Below are 25,848 nucleotides of genomic sequence, written 5' to 3'. Positions count from 1 at the left end.
GCTCTTCGCCAAGGTAGGGCCCGTGCAGGGTTGCTTAGTGCTCCTACCACACTTCGTATCCACCCTTGTCCTCCCACTCCTCCCGCCTATGCCTACTCCAGCATCTTTGCGCCGCCGCTGTCGTTGCAGCCATCAACTCCAGTAACGGCGCAGTGTGACATCGTCCCACCTGCTTCCGGTGTCTTGGTACCAAGCCCACGAATCCTTCAACCTATCGTACACATACATACAGATATACATACTTCCTACGTAGTATGTATGTATATTCAAACGGCATCTGCCACATGGTACTGTAGGTGTAGCAAGACATCTGCTTCCTCCGGTATCAAGTCAGAGTGAGGACATTTCCCTTTGCCACAACCCTAAGTGGATGCTCTCAGGGTCTCGAAAATTGGCCACTGTTCCACTGTTCCACTGAACCCATGGACGGCGTTTGAATTTTATCCCCTTGGACTATTGCACCCTGGGTTCGGGTCACGGTAACTACGGGCGGTACATGGATTGTCTCCTCCGCCCCATGAAAAATGGTCCAGCCACTGTGGAGCAATTGTATCCTGAGCGGGTCCTGGCATGTCACTCGAGTGCTCTCGCGCGACAGTCACGATTCATTCCCACTTCGAAACGAGGTCTATAATATTGCATTTTTGATACTGATCGGTATTAAGGGTGTATCTAGAACCAGGCGGTCTTCGAAGCCGCGTCACATCTAGTGGTTGAGTATTAATAATTTGCTTGTACATGTTCCTGACATGCTGCTGATGGAAACGTCATGAAGATGACCAAGACAATGAGAGTTATGTGTCAAGACGGAAACATCCGTCCGAGAAGGCAGAAAACGAGGCCCAACGCTATGCAAAACTCCAAATGAAACAGGAAATTATTTCGACACGAGAAAACAGGAGGGAAAATTGTAGGCTTTGCGGGGCTTAGTTGAGCCAGTTCTGCCATTGGCAACGACAACCGCCAGTGCCACCGTCAATGGGCCCACTGACTGTCCCTTGCCCCTGCGTGCCCTTGACCAGAGTGCCTCCGAATGCTCGATCTTCAAACTGGAATGTCTTTTTGGACTCTTCGTTCTTGATCGTGCCGTCATCCTCCATTTCATAGCAGTAGAGGTTTTTCTTGGCAGGATCTCCACCGTGGCGATCAATGGTGACGGTGACTGGATACGGGAAGGTGCCTGGTCTCTTAAATGCATCTGTACTCCCAGAAGCAGACTTTTGTAACAATGGCTTGCTCTCTTTGCTGCGAGTCCATATCTGTACCAGGAACCGCGTCTGTGAGTATGTGCATCTCAGCTTAGCAGCATCCTTGGAGCTCCCTCCATCCGTGTCTGCAGGGTTTCCACCACGATTGGTGCCATTGATCTGCTTCAGGAAGATTGATCGATCAAAGTAGGTGTAGAATCCGTAATGCTCGTCTTCTTTACCCCGATTGTACAGTCGCAGGGGCTGTGCAGAAGGCGAGGGAAGCAGGTTTGCAGGCGCTGCAGTCCCGTCAGAAGCCAACATTGGCGGAGGTATCACAGCAGTGATGTTTGTAGGGTCGTTTGCATTGGCACGCTTCACCAGATCCGATGCATTGGCCGACGGGTCGCTCATGGTGATGAACAAGCCAGTCTCTTCGCCTTCAAAAGGAGCAGAGTTGCCATCTGTCGTCTTACCCAAGAAGTTCATATCGTTAGTTGATGGAGGTGCAGGGGATGGCGAGGGTGTAGCGCGAGTGCGAAGCAATGACCGGACCAAAGCGCCGGCTGACACTGGGTTTGAGGCCCTTTTGGCACGTCGAGACTGTGGCAACTCTGCGGCACTACCGTTCTCAAACGTGATTTCAATCTTGAAGTTGGGCTGGTCCGGTTTGTTCGGCGCAACAGATTGCTGGAGTTCTTTCGGCAGCGCACAGCTCCACAGTGTGGTAGGCGCGACACAACCACTCTCCTCCTCTACCACTTCAGGTTGCGCAATAGTTAGCAGGCCCGTAGGCACAGGAGGGTAGTCTGGTAGATTAAGCCATTGGTTGCCGCCGTCGGGCTTCGGCTCGGTCGCGGTGGGCTTATTGTCATTGCCTTTCCTTGTCAATACCACGGCAACTGGGATAACGATTGCCAACAGGATGAAGAATATCAAACAACAGCAGCATCCCCAGAAGCATACTCCTCTCTTCTTTTTCTTCTCTTGACCTCCGTCTTGAGGGTTTTGGCTTCGCTTCTTTCCAAACGGCCATATGCTTGTCATATCACACACCTTTCGATGTTTCTTCTGTCCCTTAAGGTCTGGAGAAGATGCTCGGGAACCAGAACGACTGCCGTTGTCATAGCTCCAATGTGAGCCTTTTTGAGCCGCCTTTGGAGGTGGAGCGAACACTGGTAGGCTTTGTGAGGAACCGTTGGCGTTTGTGGTAGAAGAGGTTGTGATCATGACTTGTGGTGCTGCTACTGACGTGTGCATTTGTTGTACAGCGGGCGGATAGTTTGCTCTGACTGGCTGGTTCTCCATTAGCGGCCGCCTATCTTGCAGCTCAATGTTGACATTAATGTGGCGTGGCTCCTCAACCTGACGAGGCATCAAGACCGTTCCAATGGCCGCTGTACCCACTACTGGTGAGGCAGACATTGCAGATAGAGGGGAGGCGACGGTGCGGTGGGAATCTGGAGGTGTTTGATGGTCCATCGCCTTTTCAGGATCAGACTTCACTGGGACATTGGCTACTGAAGCTGCCGACGTATTGGTTTGCGAGGGGGGTGGCGTGGAGGCTTCTGCTTTACTCATGCCATACTGGATGGGTACAGTTGGGACATCTGGCGTACTATTCCCATACCGTCCAGCATCTGGCCATGTTGACGATTTAGGCGTCGCAACAAATGGAGTTGTGATGACGGTCCACCATCCTTGCGACCCTCGAGGAATAGGTACCATTGATGTGTCAATGGCCAACGAGTTTTCGGCAGCCCTGGCACTTAGTGGCGTTTCATCCTCCTCAAAGACGGTGCTGGTGGACATGACGCGATCTTTCCGTTTGGAATCGTCATCCTCTTCGAACGCAGTTCCAGCGGAATCCAGTGTGTCATTTCGAGCGTGGCCAGACGAGCCGCGCATGTCATTGTTGGAAACTTCTCCTGGATGTTGAGCCATTCCAGCAGGTAGAGCGGGGACCGGTGGGACGTTGGATCTGTCGAAAGCTGTTTGGTAGCGAGAATAGATACTAGGTGTATAGTCCGACTCTGTGAAGGGTGTGTCGGGTGACCAAGCCGATTTCACTTCCGCAGGGGTAATGATGATACTTGGTGTTACCAGAGTAGTGTCACTCCCAGCACGCGGCCGATTTGCTTGTAGGGAGCTAAAGTCGGATATACTGTCGGTAGGAACTGAGATTCCTATTGGAATCCGTCGGTCCCAAGGTGAAATTTCTTGCCAGGACTTGGTGCTAGGAGTCATGGACGTAGCAGTGTCGATTTCGTTCCGATCTACGCTCTGCCTCTTCCGATGCATGTGTTCTGGTTGTGGTGTACCCTTGGTGATTCCCAGACCTTTGTGTCTGGTTGAATTCCTGCTCAGGCCAAACCACGGTGACTTGCGGACAGAGCCGCTGCCTCTCTCCGATTCTTGTGGAAACACCTGGTGCGGTTCCGAGCCCCTGTGCCTGGTGAAACTTGTGTCGACAGTGATGCCCGGCTTGCTCGGTCGACCTAGTAGATCTCTCCGTCGAGATTTCTGTCGTGAAGCACGCCCTGGAAAGGACCGTGAGCTCCGCTTTGTGATCATCCGCTGTGCTCTAGCATTAGATTCAATGTCCCAGGTCTGTTGCTCAGGTGTTGCATTTCCATCAAATCCATCATGAAAATGTACTAATATCTGTTCCTCCCCATCGGCTCGGTTTAGGTATGAGTCGCCTGCGTATTGTTCGCTTTCAAACGGGCGCCTAGCATTATCGGTTGATCGAGGTAGGGGCCTTAGTGGCGGCTGGCCATATGAAGTCATGTTTGAGTTGTGTGTCGGTATCTTGAATCGATGTGGGAAGCCAAATCCCAAAGAGATAGTAGGTGTGAATGGTTGTCAACGAAAGCTTTTTCAAACGGGAACTGGGGTGATTAGTGGCGTTGGTATTGTCGCTGCTATTGTCTGGCGACAGCGACTGCAGAACAACGAAAACGAATGAAATCACACAAAGCGGCGACGGGCGATGAAAAGAAAGCGGCAAAGAGGCAACGGAGAACGTGAAAGCACGCAGAAAAAGGAGATGTGTGAGGCTGTCATACAGACACGCGACCCCAGATCTTTTGGCCGACTTTAACGGACCTGGCAAACCACTGCCATGGCTTAATATGTATAGCTCTTCAACTTGGATGGCCCTTCTGGCCTATGATGTGGCAGAAGCGCCCGCCACGTCTCCCTGAGTCAAAGCTCGTCGGTGGGAGTAGGCATTGTCCACAGGCACCGAGTGAAGGTGATTGGAGCCGTCAGGTGGAGCTGCTTCATAACGAGCGCCATGTTTGCGGGCTTGAGGCTCCGTAGCCGCCCTGGATTCGCTGGGGTGGAAATGTACAACTCTATGCGAGATCTGAGACGCTCCAGATGTGTAGCTTGGACGTCGTGTCCAGCAAAATATGGAGAAGAGCCAGTCAGACGACAGGACATGGTAATGGAAGCGCCAGGCCAGCCATGACAGCGCCCAACGGTTGGTGAGGAAGGCGCCGCCAAGACAGGCTAGTTTACAGTGCTGTCCAGGGCCCGTCTGTATGCGCCCGACCAGGAAGGGTTTTGGTGTGCACGGCTTGCTCGCTACAAAGTCGGATGGAGCCTGCCATGCTTTTTTTCTCAACAGCATGCTGATGGCAGTAGAACATACGCAAATGGCGATATTGCGTGCTTGATCCGGATCGGATGCCCGCTCGCTGGGTTCTGCCTGGCTGGACTTGGTGAAGCCACCTGTTCACGAGCCGCTTACATGCCTAGTCCACATATGAATGTCCTCCTGTCGGACGGACATATCAGTTCGTCCCTGTGGCGCACCATGCCCATGCACCCACGAGCTAAGTACGCGGGAAATGTTCCGAGTCACGTGCCGGCTTCGACAAGGCGTCTGGCACTCGGAATGCGCTGTCAAAGTGCAGACAGCAGTTCTGCGACGCGCTATGAGCCTGTAGGAAACCCAAATCTCACTTCCTGGGACCGAAGAAAACGTCCTGCGGCTTATGACGGCCCATGTCGCAATGCCCGTATGCCGATTGACCGTCCCCTGCAACCATCCAAATCTGTATGTACCGATATACTAACGTATAATTATCGCTGTGCCGCACCAAAGGGCACCACTGGGCTACCAGGTCCCCTGCTTCTTTTCTTCACCCTCTGCACACCGCCACGCAGCCCATCGCTTTCTCGTCCATCCCTCGATTGTCGCTGTGGGACAGCATAGAGCGGTAGAGAGCAACCTGCGCAATGCGAAGTGGGGAGGTCTAGCCTAATTAGCGGCCCTCCTTTCACGTATACGCCAAGCAGCGAACTCGACAGCAATTTGGTTATCGCGAGAATCTCCTTTCCCACCGTCGCCCAGTCTTCTCCCTTGGAGTGAGATATCTCCTGTCCCTCCTTTTGTTAATTGCGACCGACGGCAGCCTCCATTGGACAATTCGTCGCGCCACCGCTTTACTTCCGCCTTTTGACCACACCCGCCAGCTGTCCTATAATACCAAAAGACCCACCCCCGAACGCCACCTGTGATCCTATCTCACCGGCTCGCCGTCGCAGTCAGCCGCGCAAGTGCGCCTTTTCCACAACCCACCCAGCCTACAGACGCAGACAACGTCACGCTGGCTTCCCAATCCTCCTTCTCCACGTCCTCTGGCCAACGGAGAAGGCGCTCATCTGCTGCAAGGCAGGCGCCATCCAACATCACCCTCCCCGATATCGTCGAATCGCGAAGTAGGCTCGGCACAACTAGCGGTCTCTCGGGCCGCTCCCTGGGTGAAGGCCTGCCCACCATACCCAGTACCCCAGGCATCGCGGACATGTCTAGGTCCTCTTCCCCCCAGCCCGGAGGATGGTCGAGTCCAGGCTTGAACACGCCCTATGATAACAGCGGACAGAGCAGCCCATACCCCAATGGCTCCTCCTCACACAATGTCACTTGGGCATCGGCTCAGGCCCGGAGTGCCGAGGTCAAAGGCTACCCTGCTTTCACTCCTAGAGGCCAAGGTTTCTTTGGCAAGCACTTTCGCAAAATATCCATGAGCCTGCCCTTCAACCATGGCGACAAGGAAAAACTTGGTCGAGGAAGGTCTCAGGGCAACAAGGTCACGCGGGCTCTCAATGGCATAGTCTGGAATCTGTGGCGCCTGCGGAAGCGAGTCATGATCTTGTTTTTGGTTACATTTCTTCTTTTCTTTTGGAACTTTAACACACGTAAGTCTCAGCACTCGATCCTCTATTCTGTCTATTGGTACTGACGCCCGTAGCCATACGTCGAGCATACAGGCGTTCAGCATGGTTCGGTGGCGGCAGCAAATATGTCGTTATTTTGGCTGCGAATCAAGGTGGAGGTGTCATGGAATGGAAGGGTCCCCGTGAATGGGCCATTGAGCGTGATAGCGTTAAGAATAAGAAAAAGTATACCAGGAACTGGGGCTACGAATTAGAGATTGTTGACATGAGCACGAAGAAGCGCTACGCGCACGAGTGGAGGGAGAGCTGGGAGAAGGTGGACACGATCCGTAATGCCATGCGCAAATACCCGCATGCTGAATGGTAAGTATGCTGCAACCAATGCTGCAACCAACGCTCACACAGCACAGGTTCTGGTGGCTGGACACGAACACATTCATCATGGAGCCAACCTACTCCCTGCAGAAGCACATTTTCAAGCAGCTGCAAGACGTCACGTACCGCGATATCAATGTTTACAACCCTCTCAACATTACACATCCTTTGACAGACGACTACCTCGATCCCGAAACACGGTCACCGGTGGGAGATGGCAGAGTCGATTCTGTGAACATGCTGGTGCCTCAAGATTGCGGTGGTTTCAATCTGGGCTCGTTTATGGTGCGGAGAAGCGTCTGGACAGACAGGTTGCTTGATATCTGGTGGGATCCTGTTGGATACGAGCAGAAACACATGCAATGGGAGCACAAGGAACAGGACGCATTCGAGCACATGTACCAAAACCAGCCTTGGATCCGTCCCCACGTTGCATTCATCCAGCAGCGTCAAATCATGAGTTTCCCTCCAGGTGCCTGCGGTGAGCAGGGCGACAACCCCGACATCCACTACCAAGAGAAGGACCGCGACTTCCTAGTCAATATGGCTGGCTGTGAATGGGGTCGCGACTGCTGGGCCGAGATGTACAAATACCGCGAGCTTAGCAACCACCTCAACAGGACGCCATGGGAGAAGTTCAAGGACGGCCTCTCGGGCTTGTTCAAGAGCAAGCCGAAGAAGGACGGGAAGAAGGATGGAAAGAAAGAAGAGAAGAAGAACTAAATGGCAATCGACGATGTATCCAAGGCGGTATCGAGTGTATTTCTGAAATTTCTCGCATTTTGATGAAGGCCAGGATTCGGCTTATGGGTTTACAATAATACTGATGCGCGGACGGGAATGCACAGCCCTGGGAGCTGCATACTCTCAGCATACATAATGCCGGAGTTGGCGTCATGCACCTATACCCCTACAAGGCTGACTATTTGGGAATTAGGTGGGCAGCCGGATGGAATGTGGCGTTGTCATTTCTACAAATGTTATTTGTTGGGTCCGAACGTTGCCTCGAAGTCAAATCATCGTCGTCCTTTGACCAGCTTCTCCGCACGCAAGCCCCCGCCATTCCCAGGGCTTGTTGGGGTGACGGTATTGGTTGTCGAGGTTATCTAGGTACCCTAGTTCTCTGCAGCATGTCTGCTTGTTTGGAAACCCTGCAAGATAGAAGCAAGTTGTCGACATCGAGTCCACACATTGCATATCTCGTGACTTTTGCAGCATGATGACGTGATTGATGGCGTCTGAGGTGCAAGTCTGGAGAAAGCACCTCGTTGCGATGATAGGGAAAGTCACTGGGTCGCTCGCAGAGCAAAGGACTACGGGCTTGCACGGCTGTCTCAAAAAACGTCAGTCCAGTGGCAGACGACCTCAAGATGTACATGCACATGTCCCGTATGCACGCAGGTGAGCATGCACAGATCCCACGACTCCAAAGGGGTAGGTTGATGAGCGGCGCCTGATTCGTCCATCTCCCACGTCCTCTTGCCAATGGTCATACGCCAGCACACGGGACACGGGGCCAGGGACGAGCAGCCGACTGCCTTCTCCGACTCCATCTCTACTTTCCTCTCCTCAGGTTGAAGCCCTATTGAGTCCACCACCAACCTTCGTTTTGGTTGCGTTTCTTTTAGGCTTCGCCCAACGCGACAACCACAACCCACGTTCCCCCTTTCAGGCCGTGCGCAAGCTGGGGAAACCGTACAGGTAGCGTCAGCGCGCTCCTAACTCCACGCTTATCTCCTGCTGCCGTCGTAGTGACTTGACGGCACAGCCCCGAGACCTCTGGAGCCTCATTTTGTATAGCTCTATACCGTCGTCTGCTGTTTCGCAGTCGCCCTTGCCTACCGTCGTCCTAGATCTACTGCGCCTCGATACCTCGAGTCCGAACAAAGAACCGAAGTCGGCACGGCCCTTGGGGCCCACTGGAGCGCATATCTCCCCACCTGTAGAGATAGGGTCCAAGCTTATAAAGACGTATCCGGACACCGGTTACTACTCGAATCCTTGAAGCTCAAAGGGTGCCATGCACGACCATCGGCCACAGCGACCAGGCCGCCAGTTTGCAAGTGTTGAAGAGTCGCATCGTCCAGACCAAACCATGGCTTCCTCACGACCAGTTGCGTCACTAGCCAGACCCTCAGATGGTACGTTTATCTCTATACTTGCCTGTATTCTTGACGCCTTCTCTGCCCTGCCCCTTCCACATCAGTGTATTCAAACATGAGCTTATATCAAGTGTACAGAGTCATGGATCGATATCGCATCGGGGCCCTCGTCGACCTCTTTGTGTTCTGCTACTGACGAGATCATTACGACTGGTCTTACGGTACAGCACGACTCAACACTACACAGGCGGCAGAACAGGCGCTCACGAGGCGGTGGCCAGTTCTCCATAGGAACTGGACACAGGGTTACAGCGGCAGGGGGAAACAGCAGCCAGGAGGAGTATGAAGAGAGCGAGAGCGAGTCCGACCGCGTCATGACATCTTCAAATGAGGCCCTTGGTCTGTCCCCACTGAGACACGACCCTTCGTCCCGAAGCCCACTCTCAGTGGCATCTTCGGAAACCCTGTCAGACAGAGAAGACGACGACGACGAGAATGCAACTGCTGTCAACTATCCACGCTCTACACGACGCGAGTTTCAGCCACGGCCGAACGCCTTCTCGCGTCCAAACGCACAACAAGCCATCCGATCACACTCTGGCACACTGTACACGCCTCGTAGAGCTGTGAGGCCAACTGGGCAGCGTCAGCAGTCTTATCCTCAGCACACTCCCTTCAACGCTGTAGCACCCAACTATCAACCCGACCACGACGAAGCTCTGCGCGCCAGCCTGTCGACTTTGTTGTCTGCAGCAGCAGCGGTGCGAGGACTACCCAAGCCGGGGCAACCACGTACAGCCCCGCCCTCTTCCACTCGAGTTGATCCGACGTCGCTCCGCATGGTACCCGAGTCTGTAGCTTTGGGCAACATATCCGAGGAGTCCACCTCATCCCCACGCAGTACCAGCAGCAGCCCCTCCGAGAAGCCCAAGCGTAAAGCAAACCCGCCCATGACAGCCGCACGAAGTGGCAGCAAGGACCGCCGCGCAGTCAGAAAGGTGCGCAAGTCGGGTCCGCTTATCGAGGAGATTAGCCCAACCCTGCTCACTTGGGTTGTGAGTGCTGGTGTTGTAGTCCTCGTAAGCGCTATTGGCTTCTCTGCAGGCTATGTTGCTGGCAAAGAAGCAGGCCACGCAGAGGCTCTTGGCCAGGTTGGTGCTGCAGGTGTAGACGCTGGACGTTGTGGCAAGGAGGCCGTATCTGGCATGAAGGGTACCGGCTTGGGTTTGAGAAAGTTGAGATGGGGTTCCGGCGCAGGCATTCGCGTCTAAGTGTTTGACGATGTTCACGAAATGATTACATGGCATGTAGCACGCACAAATATGGATGGGGTCAAGGCTGGCGTTCTTCTATATATTTTTTTCATCTTCGCTATATACAGTTTGTAATATCGATATCACGCGGCATGGCGCTAGATGGGCGTTTGGCTTGATTTGCGCCATGGTAGAGACAAATCTTGCAACTCGAGACTTGGGTTGCGTTGATAGCTCCAATACCATTTTATTTTCTGGATATTCCGACTGCTACACTTTTTCCTTCTTTCCTTTCCATTGTCTTCAAGATGGTACTAACATGGGCATTCCAAGTCACCCTCCAAAATACACCTTGTCAATATCAACCCCCAAAATAAGCCCAAACGTCGCCAGCATCAAGGACCCAACCAAGCCCATCACCAGATTGACTTCCCACCCCGCAGCTATGGCCTTGCCCCTCACCAACGCATTCTGTAATCTCCAGAACCGTATCGCCCCGATCAGCACAACCGCGATACCCATGCAAATGAACGTTGCAGACAGTGGCTTCCCTATCTTGTAGAAGCCAAACTGAGGATGCGGATGCGGACTATGCTGCAGCCGGAAAAGCTGGGCGATAGCCACACCCGTTACTACGAGGAGGAGTGAGGTACGCAGGTAGCCGAGGAAGGTACGCTCGAGTGCTTCGGGAGGGGGGCCTCGTTAGTTTGTATATTTTTTTTGGATAACATGATGAAGACGTACCCAGGTGGTCTCTCAGCGATCCCTCTTCTATGGTCAGACTTATCTGTGTGCTCCAGAACTTGGTGACTGGGTCGTAGAATCGGGTCCTACACTGTGATGCGTTACTATCTTCCGTCTCTTGAGGCACATCTGGTTGCGTGCTGGCATAACGGCTCAACTCGTCGTCTCTCGGTACGTTATCTGCATTTGCTTCACTTGGTGTTGCAACTCCCCTGCGCCTCACGGACTCCAGCTCTTTTGCAACGCGCTGCTGTTCATGGTGTACCGCAACTTCAGAATCTGGGTGCTGTTCGTTCCGTGTACGGCTGTGAATATGTAGGGCTGCTGAGGGGAGATCAAGAGGCGGTATGGGTGGGGCACGAGATGGTGGAGGGTCACTCATGAATCAGGTCTGCGAAGTAAGTTCTGTAGTAACAAAGACAATATCCATAGCCAGGAACTGTTATCAGTCACGATCAATGGGTGCAGAGCCAGGGCGCTATATCTGACCATACTTTCTACCGATAAGACCGGTGGAGCATAGTGATGCGTATAAGGTTGGTCTCCAAGTGCGTCACAGGAAGCTTTGGCGTAGGGATGAGCTCGGATCATCGCATCGGACCGTCGCATTTCCTTGATTCCAACACCAAACCCCAAAACTACAGTCGCTCTCACTAATGCTGTTTTTATTTTTATTTTTACACTTCGACCTCGCCATACACCATGGAGGCACTGTTGCACAAAATATATGACCTCATTGATTACTACAGTAGCATTGCTATATAAACCGGGCAAAATAGCATCTGATCACTTTACTTTGACATGAACTTGCTGGCCATGTTCAACACACCACCAAGAGCGCTGTCAGAGCCGCCGCCACTTCCGCCACTTCCGCCACCCATCTGTGACTTCATGTAGAACTGGAGTGCAAACTTTCCGGCCTGAACAATGGCATCTTGCTTGGTAGCGCTAGCGTCCTACTTTTGTCAGTTGGTGTTTCGATAATCGGGTCAGTCAGCGCCTACCGTGTTGCCCTGGCTCTGTTGCTTATCAAACAGCTGGGCAGCCTGGCCCATGGCCATGCCGATGAACTTGTTCTGACCACCCTTAGCATCCTCATTACTGCTGTTGTTAAACATCTTCAATGCCTGCATAGCGGCAGCAGCGCCAACATTGTTCGAGCTGGCTTGACCACCTCCGCTGCCACCGTTGCCATAGAACTTCTCATGCTGCTTGACCGCATCATCTTCGTCTACACTCTCATTCTGGTAGCTGTTCTTGTTGCCAGCCAGCATACCAAGAGCACTGGTAAACAGGCTGGAGTCACCGCCGCTACCGTATTCAGACGCAGCATGCTGAGCTGCGCCAGAGAAGTCGTCGGAGGATCCACCATGAGCACCTCCTCCGCCGTACGACGTGCCAGTAGAGTGCTGGCCTCCCTGATTACCTGATCCGCTGTGTCCTCCTGAGCTGCCTCCATAGCCTCCCGATGGGCGGTCGTTATCGTCGTCACGTCTTGAGCCGCTCCCATAGTTACCTCCCGAGCTGCCTCCGTAACCCCCAGACGGACGATCGTTGTCATCATCACGTCCAGATTTACCTCCATAACCGCCTCCTGAGCTACCTCCGTAACCTCCCGATGGGCGATCGTTGTCGTCGCGTCTTGAGCCGCCACCATAGCCTCCTGATGGACGGTCATTGTCATCATCGCGCCTGGAGCTACCTCCGTAGTTGCCTCCTGAGCTACCACCATAACCACCAGACGGGCGATCGTTGTCATCATCACGTCTTGAGCTACCACCGTAGCCTCCGGACGGGCGATCATTATCGTCGTCACGTCTTGAGCCGCTCCCATAGTTACCTCCTGAGCTGCCTCCATAACCACCTGACGGGCGGTCGTTGTCATCGTCACGCCTTGAACCGCCTCCGTAACCACCAGACGGGCGGTCATTGTCATCATCACGTCTTGAGCCGCCCCCATAGCCTCCTGATGGGCGGTCGCTGTCATCATTGCGGCCTGAGCTACCTCCGTAACCACCTGACGGGCGGTCGTTGTCGTTGTCACGTCCTGAGCTTCCGTAACCGCCAGATGGACGGTCATTGTCATTGTCACGTCCCCCATAACCACTTGAGGTGCGATCGTTGGAGTTACGACGCCCTGAGCTGCCTCCGTAGCCTCCGGAAGTGCGGTCATTATCATTGTCGCGACCCGAGCTGCCACCATAGCCGCCTGATCTGTTGTCATCACCATAGCCGCTTCCGCCGCCCCCGGAGTATCCCTCCTGGGACCGGCCAGACTGCTGACCGTACTCGCTGCGATCGTTGTTGTAAGACATTGTTAGATTGTGGAGAACTGGTCCAGCGTCAGTAGAGTGTAGTGGGAAGGGTTGAGTGGGTAAGGCAGGGTCTAAGCACGCCGTGTAAGGGACCAAATTAAGCTTGCCAGTTCATGTGAGATGCTTGCAGCTTATGTTGAGTTCGTTTGGATCTACAGGGGCAGTCCAATGGCCTGTGGGGTAGGTCGCAAGGCCATGGCAAGGCAACGTGACAGATGCATAGAGGAACAGAAACAACTTACTATGCAAAGGAATTGAATGTTGATGCTGATTGAGGTTCAATTGAGTTGTGAGAAAAGATAAAAGGGAGATGAGTTCACAAAAGCAGGAAATCAAGGTATCTAAATGGCAGCTGCGGCTGTAGCTCCCACGCGCCTGGTGCCCCTCCACAGACTCCCTGGTTCCCCTCGCCCCACTCCTAATGACGTATGCCTGCACCACCACGCTGCAGGACCATCGCCCATGATTCGTGTCCCAACGCGGCTGCAGAACGTCACGCCAGCCAATTGAGCCGTGAATGAGATATCTCTCCGTCTTCAATGTCATACTTGGCATGGCCTGCTGGGTCCACGCCAGACAGAATACAGTATTACCGATTGCGTGTTCAAATATCCGCGATCTCCACCCCGCGCTATAAATACCGAAGTTTGTCACACTAATACGTCGAAGCCATGCTAAACTTATCCACCGAGGCAAGGTCCCTCTCAAAGTGGAACCTAGCAGTCCTCGTCACTCTGGTACTCAAGATTGATATAACAATCTCACACGACTTATGCGCGTTCTCACAACCAGCATAGCTATATACACGCTACCCTCCTCCCTAACAGCCCCCCTAATCTCTATCCTGCCTCGATCTATTAAATCCATAATTTAAAGAGTAACAGCCGATGATCCACCTTGAACAATACATGTGAAAGCTAAGTATCACTGAAACATGACAAGCTCAGATTGAACTACATAAGTCTTCATGTTACCTAGCCACACGTGCGATGGAGAACTTCCACCGGGCCAGAGGTAAAGAGAATATCCCAACTCCTCCAAACTGCAAATGCAGTTGACCGTATGATGAGAACGCTGTATACACTAGAACATAATTTTTATCCCACCCCTTTTCATGAGACATTCGCCCCAATTAGGGCGAGCTTCCGCTAGATCTTACACCCCAGCACTCCCTCCCTCACGTCGGATTTGAGCATTGGGCTATCCGTTTAGAGTGGCCTGCCACCAACGAAGTCACTCCACGACCTGACCTCGCTTGGGATACCCTCCTTCTTGGGTAGCTTCTCGCTCATACATTGAGCAAACAGGACGGCAGTCTGCAGCAAGTTAGCTTCCAGATTTATTAGTAAAAAGCAGAAAGACTCACCTTGGGCTCCATAAACAGTGGTACACCAAAGTCGACGGCGTTCCTCCTCATAACGTAGTCCTCGTCGAACAGGCCGTTCGCCCTGTACTTGGCCAGGTTGAAGCAACCGCGGATGTTGTTCTTCTCAAACACCTCGCGCAGCTTCCTCTTGTCATCTTTGGGGAACTCGATGACATCGACAGTGAGGCCCTCTGTGTTCTTCTCTAGAAGCTCCTTCACTTCCTTGTTGGCAGCAAGGAACCTGTAGCCAAGCGCGTGCACATACTTGGCAATCTGGATCAGAGAGTTGGAGTGTAATGAGCCAGGAGTGACATCACCACCGAACAAGAGACCTTCACCAGGCTGGGGAAGGCGGAAGTTCATTTGCGATTGCGCAGATGCCCAGTAGGCCTCGACAAGGTCCTTACCAAAACAGGCCATCTCACCAGTAGACGACATCTCTACGCCGAGGTAGGGGTCAGCACCAGCCAACCTGGTCCAGGAGAATTGAGGGACCTTAGTGGCGAGGTAGTTCCTCTCCACAGCCATGAGATCAGTAGGCTCAGGGACGTCACGGCCGACAAGAGCCTTTGTAGCAACATCAATGAAGTTGGTACCAAGAACCTTGCTGACAAAGGGGAAGGAACGAGAAGCACGGAGGTTGCACTCGATGACCTTGAGGTTCGGCTCAGAGCCCTCGACTTCCTCCTTGATGATTTGCATGTTGAAAGGACCAGTGATGTTCCAGGCCTTGGCAACCTTGTCGGCAATCTCCTTGACACGCTCTTGAATGCGCTTGTCAAGGTTGACTGGCGGCAGTACAAGGGTGGCATCACCAGAGTGAACACCGGCGTTCTCAACATGCTCGCTGACCGCATGAACAAGGACATTTCCGTTGGAAGCAACAGCATCGCAATCAATTTCTTGAGCTCCATCAATGAACTTGGTAATGACGACCGGGTGGTCGGGTGACACGTTGGAGGCAGCGAGGAGCTTCTCCTTCAGTTCATCCTCACCACGGATGACAGTCATGGCAGCACCAGAAAGGACGTACGATGGGCGGACAAGAACTGGATATCCAACAGAGCTTGCAAACTTCTTTGCATCCTCGTAAGAAGTAAGTTCCTTCCAAGCCGGTTGGTCTACACCAATTGAGTCCAGAATAGAAGAGAACTTGTGACGATCTTCGGCCTTGTCGATATCTGCAGGATCAGTTCCGAGAACCTTGGCCTTGCCAGACTCCTGCAGCTTTAGAGCAATGTTCTGGGGAAGCTGACCACCGACAGAGACGACAACTCCGCTGGCGGTTTCGAGCTCGTAGATATCCATCACACGCTCATAGCTGAGCTCTTCGAAGTAGAGCTTGTCGGCGACGTCAAAATCCGTACTGTAGGTCTCTGGGTTGTAGTTGATCATGACAGTCTTCTTGCCAAGTGCGTTGAGGGAGCGGGTAGCATTGACAGCACACCAATCGAACTCGACAGAGCTTCCAATGCGGTAGACACCGCTACCAAGAACGATGACACCATGGTCATCAAAGGTAACATCGTGTGACGAGGCGTTGTATGTAGTGTAAAGATAGTTCGTGTTCGCAGGGAACTCAGCAGCCAAGGTATCAATACGCTTGACCCATGGCCTGATTCCAAAGCCGGTTCTGCGGGCGCGGACCTCGTCTTCTGTGCTGTTAACTGCCTTTGCAATCTGCTTGTCAGAGAAACCAAGCTTCTTAGCCTTGAGGATAATCTCCTTCTTAAGGCCAAATAGGCTGCCAATGTTCTCAAGTTCCTTGGTGCAATCAACAATGTTTTGGAGCTTGTGCAAGAACCATTTGTCAATCTTAGTGAGATCGTGAACCTTATCAACGGAGTAGCCTTCATGGAATAGAGCTTGACCAACAGCAAGCCATCGGCGATCAGTAGGGTTCTTGAGCTCTTCATCGAGGTTCTCGCCGTACTTTTCGCCCTGGAAACCAAGGTACTTGGGGTCGACTTGTCGGCAGGCCTTTTGGAAAGACTCTTCAAAAGTGCGTCCAATAGCCATAACCTCGCCGACCGACTTCATAGAGCTGCCGATGTCACGCTTGACGTTCTGGAACTTGCTGAGATCCCATCGAGGCATCTTGGTGACAACATAGTCCAGACTGGGCTCGAAGTTTGCGGTTGTGGTCTTGGTGACGGCATTTGGTAGTTCAGGCAGAGTGTGTCCAAGACCAATCTTGGCTGCGGTGTAAGCTAGAGGGTAACCAGTCGCTTTGGAGGCCAATGCAGATGAACGAGACAGACGAGCGTTGACTTCAATGACACGGTAATCGAGACCATCTGGCTGCAGGCAGTACTGTACGTTGCACTCTCCGACAACTCCCAAATGCCGGACAATCTTGATGGACGCAGATCGGAGCATATGGTATTCCTCGTCGCTGAATGTTTGACTCGGCGATACAACGATACTGTCACCCGTATGGACACCAAGAGGATCAAAGTTTTCCATGTTGCAGACTGTAATGCAGTTGTCGCTTGCATCACGCACAACCTCATACTCGGCCTCCTTCCAGCCCTTGAGCGACTTCTCGACCAAGATTTGGGGTGACAGCGTGAGCGAACGAGCCGACAAGTTTTTCAGCTCTTCGGGGTTGTTTGCAAAACCAGAACCAAGACCACCCAGTGCATATGCAGCACGAACAATGATGGGGTATCCGACCTTTTCAGCAGCATCCAATGCCTCGTCCACCGTGGAGACGGCAATTGACTTGGCAATGGGAATATTGATTTCTTCCAAAGCGCGCGCGAAGAGATCACGGTCCTCGCTCGTCTTGAGAGTCTGGACGCTAGTACCGAGTACCTTGACACCGTATTTTTCAAAAATGCCCTTGGCATCCATCTGGACACCCAGGTTCAATGCAGTTTGACCACCAAAGCTGAGGAAGATTCCGTCAGGCTTCTCCTTCTGGATGACATATTCGGCGTATTCGGGAGTTACAGGCAAGTAGTAGATTTCATCGGCGAGCACGTGGGATGTTTGGATAGTAGCAATATTAGGGTTGAGCAGCACGGACTTGACACCGGCTTCCCTCAGAGCCTTGAGCGCCTGTGAACCTGCAATCCAATGAGCATATGATTATTTGTGTGTAATTGTGTTTAGTGGTATTTGCGCACCTGAGTAGTCAAACTCTCCGGCCTGGCCAATGCTGAGACCACCACTGCCAATGACCAGGACTTTTTTTACGTCGACAAGATCCTGTGCGCCAGAAATGACGCCGCTCTTGAGATACGCCTCGGCACTGGGCGCTGTCTGTGTCTTATTCCATGTTGACGCGACCTTTGTGAATGCCCGCAGTTGCCGGTAAACCGCAGGTGACTCAGTGCTGGAGCGGAGAGAAGTCAGAGGGCGAGCAGCGCGGGTTGTGAAGTTTCGCGAGCATGCAGAAGATGCCAATGAGCGAGTTTGACCTGTGAGGGTAGGTACGCGACGTGCTAGACGCCCGCAGAGAGCCATTTGCAGGCGGACAAGCGGCTTGAGGGCTGTGAGCTCGTTGAAGATGGGAGCGACAAAGAAAGGCGACGCACGCGCTGAAAAAAAGTCGCTCTGTGACCGGCGGGGGGAATTGAAGAAGTATAGCTCGACCCTAGCGGAGCCAGAGCACAAATGACTCCCTCAAGGTTTATGAACAATCTGTGGAGAAAGCTGCGATGCGGCAGCCAAAAAAATCCAATGGTGCACAACGGACCAATCAGGCTATCTCCGATAACGCTCAGATAAGACCGTCGGCGATCACCAACTACGCAATGGAGAGGGAGGTGAAATGCTTCAATTCCACGCTGGCATTGCGCATTCAAATGTTCGCCCGTCTACACATGGTGACTCAGTCAAGACGCACGATCCAGTCCGCTGCCAGTCTACCCGCCTCTCCATTGTCCCGTCTTGTCACCAAGAACCCCCCCATGCGGAGGACCGATTACGGCGCCGAAGATCGATCTCCATCCTCTAGCACACAGCGCGCCGATGAGCAGAATTTTTGACATCGTCTTGCAGAACTTTTCTCAATACAGTCACACGGGTACTAGCCTGTGTGTCTTGGCGCACTTGCATCGACATTGCATTACTACTTTGAGACTCGGGCACGCTTCATGGGTAGTCGTATTTCCCCCCAGGTCATTTAGCATGATTCGTTGCCCGACCAACCCTAAACTATTTCCTGACGGCCTCGTGGAGCTAGCTAACAACATTGACAGATTTTGCAACCGCAACAGTACAGTCATCGATGGACTCCAAGTTTTTTGAGAAGCTTTGTGGAGTCCTCGGCCCGTAGTACGGCGAAATATTGCTCGCTAACATCGAGCCGATGCCATGAGTGAGACTGCCTCGATCGCAGCGCCAATCTCCTCCCGTGTCTAGTACATGGACGTGTCGCGTTCTCCTCGCGGTAGACTCATCTCACCCTGCTTTTTTTGCTTTGTCTGCTGCTGCATGCCGCGCCTTGTACTCCCGCGGGCTCTCTAATGCTTTCTTTGGTACGCCGCCCAGTCGCTGCCTCGGACTCGGCTTAGCCCACATTCCAACCTGATCCTCTCGAGCCTTCTTCTCTGCTGCACGGTACTGGTCTTCAGCAGTTCCAAACTCTGCTCCTGACTTGGCTTCGTATATCGTCGCCAATCCTGCCTTTAACATCTCCAACCCCACATCTTTCTTGAAGAACCATCGGCGGACATAAACTTGGGCTACCACGCGGTCGTACTGGTCACGTCTATATATGTATGCGCGTACTCGGCGATGGAGGATAAGGCCGATGAGCCAGTCTTGGGCTTCCTTTGCAAAAGGCTGAGCCTCTCGGCCCCAGTGTGCAAGTTCAGGCGCGTCCACTCCAGCGATGCGTATATGAAGCTGTTGGTTCAGTTAGTTATATATCTGATGGCCACGTAAGCCTGGGACAGTGCAGTTCGGGCTCAGGACCCGATTGATACTCACTGTCTGCTGAGCCAAAGTCTCTTTCGTAGTAGGCACCCTCTTCCAAGGTAGCCATCCCCATCCTGCTATTCTACCGCCAGGCGTGTGGTAAAATCTGAAATTATCCGCGTCTCCTACACTCGTGACTTGGCCAAATAGACTTCTGCGACGGAAGTAGTCCGGTTTGATGTGGTTCACTGTTGGTATTCTTCGTAGATAGGCCTTGTAAAAACGGAGCGCAGCAACCAGTGATGCTGTTAGCGCAAGAGACGGAATTAGGGTCTGCGGCTCAGTCCATGACCCTGCAAAACCACCCGACTTTGTTGGCGCGGTCCATGAAGAAAGGCCGCTCTTCTTTTCGCCGTCATCATCGTTGCCTGACCAGGGCCATCGCATCTTTCTTCTTCCTTAAATGCGAGGTCGCGGGGAAAGGGTTGTCTGGGCAGACGACGAAAGCCGACGGGTCGGCTGAAGCGATACTGCGTTAACCCTACGGGGATTAGCTAGCGTAGTCGAGCACGTGATTTTATTCCACCAAAAGATCTGATGGTTTTTATGCGGAATTGATATGATTGTGAAATGAGGAAAAGTGAACAAGCTTAGGTCTGCGATTTCGTCGCCAAGCCCCCCCCAAAAAGCGGCATGATAGTGAAGACGAAACACATGGCAAGGCGACAGGGTCAAATGGCAAGATTGAAATATATCATGCGCAAATATTCCATGGTTGCCACTTGATACTCTGGAGTGCCTTAATATCTTGATATCATACCGGGTAGAGGTATATCACATGAGACGAATCTCGTTGTCAGATGAGCTTCAAGAGCCGAGATCCTATTACAATTACTTTGTATGAGCCCACACTATATCATCAGCTCACCATGTCAGATGGAGAACTGGTGGTTTAATCGCACTGGCTGACATATATTCTCCTGAGATATCAGTAATATCTCATATGTCTTTCTCTCTACTTTAAGGATGGGCACGCGTCAAGATGTACGGTCGGAAAGGCTAAAGGCAATGATTGGTGTACACAGGACAGGTGGCAATGTTCGGCTTATAGGGGTGTTGTGAACGCAGTACGGTTTGAGATGGAGGCTGGCTTGCGAAGGAGAGTTGGTTTCTACACATGTTCATCAGCTGTCATCCGAACAGGAACCAGTCTAAACCTACATGCGCGAAAAGGCCAACCGCAAGATCCTTACATTTCATGAGATGGTCACTGTCGACAACCTAGACAACCAAACCTGTTGAGCACATATAATTTGCACCCAATGTGCTCCCGTTAGAAGCTTCGAAAATGTTGATGGGGGGGGGGCTGAAGCTTATATCACGACGTGCTGGAGCAATGTTCGCTTCCGTACGAGCGGGGTCAGCTACGGCCAACCAGTCACTTTGTTGACGCCAAGCTGCGCATCAACGATCTGAATCTTTACACGGATCCATTGTCGCGATGACGGAGCGCGGAAGAATGTTTGAGCTAGTTGGAGAGGGCTGAAGTCAGAAACGACCGGGTTGGTTTCGACCGAGTTTGCCTAGGTGGGTATGGTGCGCTTCTTTCGTGCCTTGACCTCCAATAAGTCTGGGCATCCGTCCATCACCTGTCTGCACCCTCCCACCATCGCTACAAGTTCAACAAGGTCCCTCATGCTTTGCAGAATACAACGCCGCCCGCTACCCGCTACAACCTTATCGCTGCGATTGTGCGGCCAACGGCTGATTGCGGCTCTGTAGCGGCTTCCCTGTCAGGTGCCTCCCCGTCTTTCCTCCTCGGATCTTTATCAATATGTTCTCCATCGCATCCACAGCCGATCCTACCGCGCTCGATGACGGCTCGTACCTCTTCGATCAGAATCAAGATGATCTGTTGTCATTGCCAATGTCCAATGATAGTATTCATCTGAAAGGCGGTGTCGCACCTATACCTGGGTTTAGTAACTTGGGCTACGGCCGGGAATCGAGTGCATCGTCCGTGCACTACGGCGACTCGATTGATACATCAGAACCCAGCACAAGTCACGAGGGGGAAGGATCTACTCCAGGCACATTGGCAAATGGATACACGACAAACTACACTCCTTCGCCACTGCAGCATCCATTTACTCCAAACTCGGCTGTTAACGGCATGACAAGCACCCAGAGAAAACAATCCTCTTATCAAAACCCCGTCTCTTCACATACGTCCATCAACGAGAACGACACGAAAGCTCATTCATCAGCAAAGAAGCATCGGAGAGATGGCGCATTCATGGCAGGCACACCACATAGTCTGAGTGGCGAATCACAAACATCTTCGACTCCTGAGCTTCCACAATCACACGAACAGCCAAAGAAGCATCGCAGGACAAATTCTCTCCCTGTAAAAGGGAAGGCTGCCGAGATGAAGGCAAGTTCTAGCATACCTGCACATGTTTCATGGCCCGAATTCGGCCGGCAGTGCATTCTAGCAGCAGAGAACAGCCGGCTCAATCCATTCACTCTACACCCCGCCGAGTACAAGCTTTTACGTGAGCATGTCACTCACGCTCAGGTCACGATTTATCTGAACATTAGAAACGCGATCCTACGCTTGTGGCATCGTAACCCTCTGGTATACGTCTCTCTCACAGAAGCTGCAGGGTGCGCCCGTGACAAACGCTACTTTGGGCTCGCAAAGGTGGCATATCTATGGCTTATGAGACATGGATACATCAACTTTGGCTGCGCTGAAGTGCCGAATAATGCTGGTACTCTGTTGAAATGCAAAGTAAAGACTGCAACAAGACGGACGATCGTTGTAGTTGGTGCAGGCATGTCGGGACTAGGTTGCGCTCGGCACCTGGAAGGAATTTTTGCCCAACTTGGAGATCAACTAACAGATGCGGGAGAGCGGCCACCAAAGATTATCATCCTCGAAGCTCGTCCACGTGTGGGTGGTCGCGTGTATTCACATCCTTTTTTGAATCAATCCGGTTCTACACTCCCACCTGGAAATCGTTGCACAGCTGAAATGGGTGCTCAGATCGTTACAGGATACGAACACGGCAACCCGCTGAACGCAATAATTCGAGGTCAATTGGGCTTACCTTATCATGGCCTACGAGACAATACGATACTCTACGATTATGATGGCACGGTTGTCGAGAGAAGTCAAGACATACTGGTGGAAAAGCTGTACAACGATGTACTGGAACGGGCGGCAGCATTTCGAAACAAACCTACTGCTCACAGGACAGTAGAGGGTGACCGCAACTTGATGGCATTTGGCCGCGAGCCAGCTGACGTTGGTGGGCCTACCATTGCCGAGCTAGAAGAGTCTGAGGCCCCTTTGCCAGCAGATGCAATAAGTGCAGCATCGACAAAGCAAGAGAAGCCGACCACGGGGATAGAAAAACTGGCGGGGAGAGCATACCAGTTGAGCGCTGGCTTCGATCCTGATGTCACAGCCGCAAAGACGGTACAAGACATGGGATGGAAACTGAAGGATGGCGTGACAGACGACAAAACATTGGACCTCGATACGATTGCAAAGGCATCGGAATACCCGACATTAGGGCAGACAATGGATGAGGGACTTCGACAATACCAGTCACTTGTCGACTTGAAGCCCAGAGACATGCGCCTGCTCAGCTGGCACCATGCCAACCTCGAATACGCAAACGCTGTGAGTGTGAACCAGCTCAGTTTGAGCGGTTGGGACCAGGACATAGGAAACGAATTCGAAGGCGAGCACAGTCAGGTAATTGGGGGTTATCAGCAGGTTCCGCGCGGGTTGTGGCAATGTCCTAGCAAGCTAGACGTACGGTTCAGCACGGCTATCAAGACTGTCCACTACAACACGGAAGAGCAGCGACTTGGCAAGGCTGTCAGAATCGAATGCACCAATGGCGAATCATTTGAAGCTGATCATGTTGTCCTCACTACACCGCTGGGGGTACTCAAATCAGGATCTATCAAGTTCGAACCCCCACTTCCTAGCTGGAAGCAGGATGTGATTGACCGCATGGGGTTTGGGCTTTTGAACAAGGTGGGTCTGTTTATTCTGTCGACTGTACGCTTTCTCACGACATGAACAGATTATCCTCGTGTACGAGAAAGCCTTCTGGGAACCGGATCGAGACATGTTTGGACTGCTCAACGAAGCCGAGCGCGAGGGTAGCATGCGACCCGAGGAGTACTGTTCGAGACGAGGGCGGTTCTATCTGTTTTGGAACTGCATAAAAACGAGCGGAAAGCCAGTGCTAGTAGCGCTCATGGCAGGCGATGCTGCCCACTATGCCGAGGCGACGTCGGACGACCAGCTCGTCAAAGAAGTAACGGACAGGCTCGATGCAATGTTTGCACCAAACACTGTGCCACTCCCGTTGGAGGCGATTGTGACGCGGTGGAAGAAGGATCCATTTGCTCGAGGCAGCTACTCATACGTGGGACCAAAGACACAGACGGGCGATTACGATGTCATGGCACGGCCACACGGCCCGCTGCATTTTGCTGGAGAAGCAACGTGCGGCACACATCCTGCGACTGTGCACGGGGCGTACTTGTCAGGCCTCCGAGTGGCAGCGGAGGTTGCCGAGAACGTACTAGGGCCGATCGAGATACCCAGTCCGCTTGTGGAAAAGAAAGCGATGAAGGCCGAGTTTTCGACGACTCCGACTGCAGAGTCGAAGCGGCGATTTGAGCCGGCTGTGGGGCCAGCAAGAGAGAACAAGAGTGGGCGTGTGCAGCGCGACGAAGACTACGAAGCAGCCATTATTGGGGCCATTTTGGAGCAGATTGGCGAACGTCCAATCAAGCCCGGGCGGGCAGGCGTCAACCCATTTCTGTTGTTCACGAAAGACTTTTGGTACATTTGTAAGCAAGAGTGCGACGAGGCACACCGGGCCAAGACTGGCAATGCTGATGCCAAAGCACCAAAGCAAGAGATTCGCAATGCAGTAGGGTTGAAATGGCGGACGGCAGAGCAGCATGTCAAGCAGCCATATGTGGACCAGGCTAGCAACGCGCGAGAAGATGCGACGGCAAGTGCAGTAGAGTTCAAGGAGCGGGTTGCCACTTGGGACAAGGAGGCAGCACGCATACGCCGGGAGTATATTCAAGCACACCCGCCCGAAGGGGGCAATGAGGAGGTGATGCTCAACAGCCGAACGGCGATTGAGCTGGGGGCTGGCAAGCGACTGCGCAGGCTGTGATGTTGGAGGCGTGGATTTTTTTCGTGTTGTATCATTTATGTGGTTTGTAAGTGTATAGGAGCGCCGTTTGCATTTGCAGGCGTTTGTAGATAGGCTCGTATCCTTGTTGTTGTTGTTGTTGTGGTGGTGGTGGTTGGGTAGGCGGGAGGATAATTGATATTGGACCTCGCAGAGGGCTATTTTTAGGTAAGGGCAGCGACGCGAGAGGGTTGTCACTTGTCAGGCCACTTGTGATGGGCGTCTACGCCACAGTTGGGCAGTGCATGCACGGTGTGCGGGATATGTTGGGGAAGGCACGCTCCGCCTAGCAGCTGCTGTTTGTGTCCATGTGAGCATGATGCTTGTTAGTCATGGCACGTGACGAGACATATACTACTGTGTACACTACACCTGCATGCACATGTTGCGAGCACCACTATATCTGCCTCGTCCTGACGTCAACTGCCAAAACAAAAAAAGGCCACCGGAGCCCTGGTCGTGCCCAGCGTGCGGGAAGACGCTAGACGCATGGCCGTTGTCTCCAATGGCGATCTCGCGACAGCCGCCAACAAGCGCCACGCCTACTTGCCGTCGTGCTCCAACAGCCGCCGCGCCTGACTGGTGGGACTTTAACCACGCATCGAGAGTGCTCCGGGCGGGCAAGCTAGGCTAGCAGCCGTCGTGTCGAGGGGGCTTGATGCCTCTGTACACATGCGTATGTTTACATACATGTTTCATGTGCGTACACTTCTACTAGATGACAGTATGCACGTAGAGTACATACACTCACTGGCCCCGCGGCCGAGGACGGGCAAGTCGCAGGGTGAGACGAGGCAACGGGGGTCAGGATACTGGAGAGAACCGGTGGCAGCAGCGTTAGCCCCGTCCCGTGTCCTTGTGGCGGGGTCGAGTGCGCCCGGTCGTGGGGAACGGCCGGGCTTTCTCTGCTGCACGGCGCGCTTCTAGTAGCCTGCCTGCCACTTCTCTAGCCTCGCCCTCGCCCTCGGCTCCGGCTCTGCCTGCCCTGCTGCCCTGGCTTGCCCTGACCTGCCTGCCTGCCTGCCTTTCCAAGCCGCGCTGTGAACTGCATCCTTCACGCCTCGTCTGCTCCTTGCTCCGCTTCTTCTCCATGTTGCCCTCCGCCTGTTCGCACAACCTGGGCCCATACACCCACCCGACGCCGCTCTCCACCTTCGACGCCGCGCCCTCAAACCCGCTGCTCCCAGAAGCCGCCTCGCACGCCTCGCAC

General features: G+C 53.1%; 9 protein-coding genes across 9 annotated transcripts; 4 read left to right on the top strand and 5 right to left on the bottom strand.

The window, feature by feature from the left end:
- Positions 1–926: 926 nt before the first annotated feature.
- COCMIDRAFT_80465 (uncharacterized protein) lies at positions 927–3,977 on the bottom strand (the record flags this gene model as incomplete). The annotated part of the gene is made up of 1 exon (XM_007684400.1): positions 927–3,977. The coding sequence occupies one exon, from the start codon at positions 3,975–3,977 to the stop codon at positions 927–929; it is 3,051 nt and encodes a 1,016-aa protein (XP_007682590.1).
- Positions 3,978–6,004: 2,027 nt separating this feature from the next.
- COCMIDRAFT_80780 (glycosyltransferase family 34 protein) lies at positions 6,005–7,475 on the top strand (the record flags this gene model as incomplete). The annotated part of the gene is made up of 3 exons (XM_007684399.1): positions 6,005–6,398; positions 6,452–6,740; positions 6,788–7,475. The coding sequence occupies 3 exons, from the start codon at positions 6,005–6,007 to the stop codon at positions 7,473–7,475; spliced, it is 1,371 nt and encodes a 456-aa protein (XP_007682589.1).
- Positions 7,476–8,772: 1,297 nt separating this feature from the next.
- COCMIDRAFT_80825 (uncharacterized protein) lies at positions 8,773–10,125 on the top strand (the record flags this gene model as incomplete). Its single annotated transcript, XM_007684398.1, has 2 exons — positions 8,773–8,893; positions 8,993–10,125. The coding sequence occupies 2 exons, from the start codon at positions 8,773–8,775 to the stop codon at positions 10,123–10,125; spliced, it is 1,254 nt and encodes a 417-aa protein (XP_007682588.1).
- A 315-nt stretch (positions 10,126–10,440) lies between these two features.
- Positions 10,441–11,233, bottom strand: COCMIDRAFT_460 (uncharacterized protein; the record flags this gene model as incomplete). The annotated part of the gene is made up of 2 exons (XM_007684301.1): positions 10,441–10,790; positions 10,852–11,233. The coding sequence occupies 2 exons, from the start codon at positions 11,231–11,233 to the stop codon at positions 10,441–10,443; spliced, it is 732 nt and encodes a 243-aa protein (XP_007682491.1).
- A 409-nt stretch (positions 11,234–11,642) lies between these two features.
- On the bottom strand, positions 11,643–12,209 carry COCMIDRAFT_80694 (uncharacterized protein; the record flags this gene model as incomplete). Its single annotated transcript, XM_007684397.1, has 2 exons — positions 11,643–11,807; positions 11,856–12,209. Coding segments are annotated over 2 exons (519 nt in total), but the record flags the coding sequence as incomplete, so codon positions are not given.
- A 2,165-nt stretch (positions 12,210–14,374) lies between these two features.
- Positions 14,375–18,003, bottom strand: COCMIDRAFT_21628 (uncharacterized protein; the record flags this gene model as incomplete). The annotated part of the gene is made up of 3 exons (XM_007684325.1): positions 14,375–14,482; positions 14,533–17,603; positions 17,664–18,003. 3 exons carry the CDS (start codon positions 18,001–18,003, stop codon positions 14,375–14,377), a joined length of 3,519 nt encoding a protein of 1,172 aa, XP_007682515.1.
- Positions 18,004–18,197: 194 nt separating this feature from the next.
- COCMIDRAFT_21627 (uncharacterized protein) lies at positions 18,198–18,527 on the top strand (the record flags this gene model as incomplete). The annotated part of the gene is made up of 1 exon (XM_007684324.1): positions 18,198–18,527. The coding sequence occupies one exon, from the start codon at positions 18,198–18,200 to the stop codon at positions 18,525–18,527; it is 330 nt and encodes a 109-aa protein (XP_007682514.1).
- Positions 18,528–18,942: 415 nt separating this feature from the next.
- COCMIDRAFT_80503 (uncharacterized protein) lies at positions 18,943–19,848 on the bottom strand (the record flags this gene model as incomplete). Its single annotated transcript, XM_007684396.1, has 2 exons — positions 18,943–19,389; positions 19,474–19,848. The coding sequence occupies 2 exons, from the start codon at positions 19,846–19,848 to the stop codon at positions 18,943–18,945; spliced, it is 822 nt and encodes a 273-aa protein (XP_007682586.1).
- A 1,387-nt stretch (positions 19,849–21,235) lies between these two features.
- Positions 21,236–24,620, top strand: COCMIDRAFT_80709 (uncharacterized protein; the record flags this gene model as incomplete). The annotated part of the gene is made up of 2 exons (XM_007684395.1): positions 21,236–23,455; positions 23,505–24,620. The coding sequence occupies 2 exons, from the start codon at positions 21,236–21,238 to the stop codon at positions 24,618–24,620; spliced, it is 3,336 nt and encodes a 1,111-aa protein (XP_007682585.1).
- Between the last annotated feature and the right edge of the window lie 1,228 nt (positions 24,621–25,848).

This window comes from Bipolaris oryzae (genome assembly GCF_000523455.1).
Source record: "Bipolaris oryzae ATCC 44560 unplaced genomic scaffold scaffold_2, whole genome shotgun sequence".
In the NCBI taxonomy this organism is placed as follows: Eukaryota; Fungi; Ascomycota; class Dothideomycetes; order Pleosporales; family Pleosporaceae; genus Bipolaris; species Bipolaris oryzae.
This window is presented reverse-complemented; position numbering and strand designations above follow the sequence as displayed.